Source organism: Rhagoletis zephyria, unplaced genomic scaffold (genome assembly GCF_001687245.7).
Source record: "Rhagoletis zephyria isolate East Lansing unplaced genomic scaffold, Rhagoletis_zephyria_1.1 Rzeph_scaffold_01787, whole genome shotgun sequence".
Classification (NCBI taxonomy): Eukaryota; Metazoa; Arthropoda; class Insecta; order Diptera; family Tephritidae; genus Rhagoletis; species Rhagoletis zephyria.
In genome coordinates, this window is record NW_016158871.1 from 38,636 (window position 1) to 40,319 (window position 1,684).

At 38.4% G+C, this 1,684-nt stretch overlaps 1 protein-coding gene across 1 annotated transcript; it reads right to left on the reverse strand.

Annotated features, from left to right (window-relative positions):
* Positions 1–388: 388 nt before the first annotated feature.
* On the reverse strand, positions 389–1,512 carry LOC108365151 (uncharacterized). Its single transcript, XM_017619110.1, has 3 exons — positions 1,468–1,512; positions 1,359–1,418; positions 389–1,292 (listed from the first exon to the last, which is right to left on the reverse strand). Exons 1-3 carry the CDS (start codon positions 1,510–1,512, stop codon positions 654–656), a joined length of 744 nt encoding a protein of 247 aa, XP_017474599.1. The 3' UTR covers positions 389–653.
* Between the last annotated feature and the right edge of the window lie 172 nt (positions 1,513–1,684).

Consider the following 1,684-nt stretch of genomic DNA (forward strand, 5'->3'; position numbering starts at 1 on the left):
GTAATCCTCCAAAATCTAAAAATCGAAGAAATTTTACATAGCGCACTTTGCAAGTGGGCTACTCATATATACATATTTAATTTCCATATTATTATTTTTATTTGCTTTGTTCAGGTATTATTGGTTCTTTAAAATTTTCTAAGTTAAAGCTTTCCCTATTTGGCCGCAAAAATGTTTTATATAAGGAGAACATTCTTTCTACGTCAACACTGGTGATTGGGGCGTACTTAAAGCAAGCTAGTTCATTGGGATTATAGCTATTAAGCAGGGATCACACGATTTGTATTTTTTTGTTTGTTTTTTTTTGTGGTGTTGTTTAGAAATTTGAGTTCAGCTCAATAAAAGAATTTCCAGCCAATACCACTCTGTAACTGCCAAAATGTACAAATCTGTACAAATCTACAAGCCGTGTGATCCCTGCTTAAAAGCTGCCACTTGCGGCCATTTGTCTACTTAGCACACCAGATATTCCCTTAAGCTCCTTAAACCCGTTATTTTTTTGTAGAAATGTATCCAATTTTTCCTTGATTTTTTTCCCAAGTTTACCGTGCACACCTTGAATAGTAGTAACAGCAGTCTCCACAAGATGCACTTCTTCAGCCAATGATTTGTTTGCCTTCCAATTTGCTTATTATTTTAATATACACAGATCCTTAGCATTGCGTAACAAATTTACGGAATGCATTGCATTCCTCACTATCATTCCATGCAGATGTTGGACAATTTTGGAATGTCTCAAAGTTAATGCAAGTCATTATTATAGCACCGAAAGGCGAGCAGGACTGGAATTTAGGCTTAGTTATTCTCTGAGCAAACTCTGGATCTTTCTTCATTTTATCGGCAATTTTAGCTTTTGCATCAGTGGATTTTTCAAAGCAAGTGTCGTAGGATTCCTCCATAACTGCGATCATTTCCTCATTGTCCTTTACTGCAGTCTTTAGGAGTTCCATAAAATTATCCCCCTGGAGCTCACCGTCCTCGCCAATGACTTCGGTTTTATTGAAAATGCATTCCATGAGGCACTGAGTATAAAAGTAAAAATAAAAGAATTGTTTAAAATTATGAATATCAATATGATTGCACAAACGGTTGCCTACGGTAGGGGCATGTAGTCCATGTACAAGCGGGCGCCCACTTATTTTTGGACCTCCACGCGGCCTTGGTGGGGGCACAATTTTGCTCATTTTCATCGGTGGCGGTGGTGACGGTGGTGGCGGTTCGGCGAATTGGGCGCATTGATGCATTAGTTCATCGGTGATGAGGACAGGCACTGGACAGCACGTGTGTAGAGGCTGTTTCGATTGGATGCAAATTGAATATTGCGCCAAATTATGCTAAACTAAAGTATGTATACTCACAATATAACGTGGCGGTTTGGTGCAATCCACACGTGTATCATCCTGCGCATTGACATAGTGCTGTAATAAAAAACGATTAGTTTCTAAATATTCTCCGAAACTAGCTTACCACAAATGCGCACATCACTGCAAAATACACAACGCTTGCCTTCATATTTTGACCAGTACATGTGACAACTTTCAACTGATTTCTATGAAGTGCAAACGCAGCATTTTATATAAGGTTACATTATAAATTTTATTGTACAAAAATTGCCATACGGTCGCACGCTTCAGTTGCGTTGAATTGCACCGCGACTCAAATTTGATTATTTGCTCATGAATTG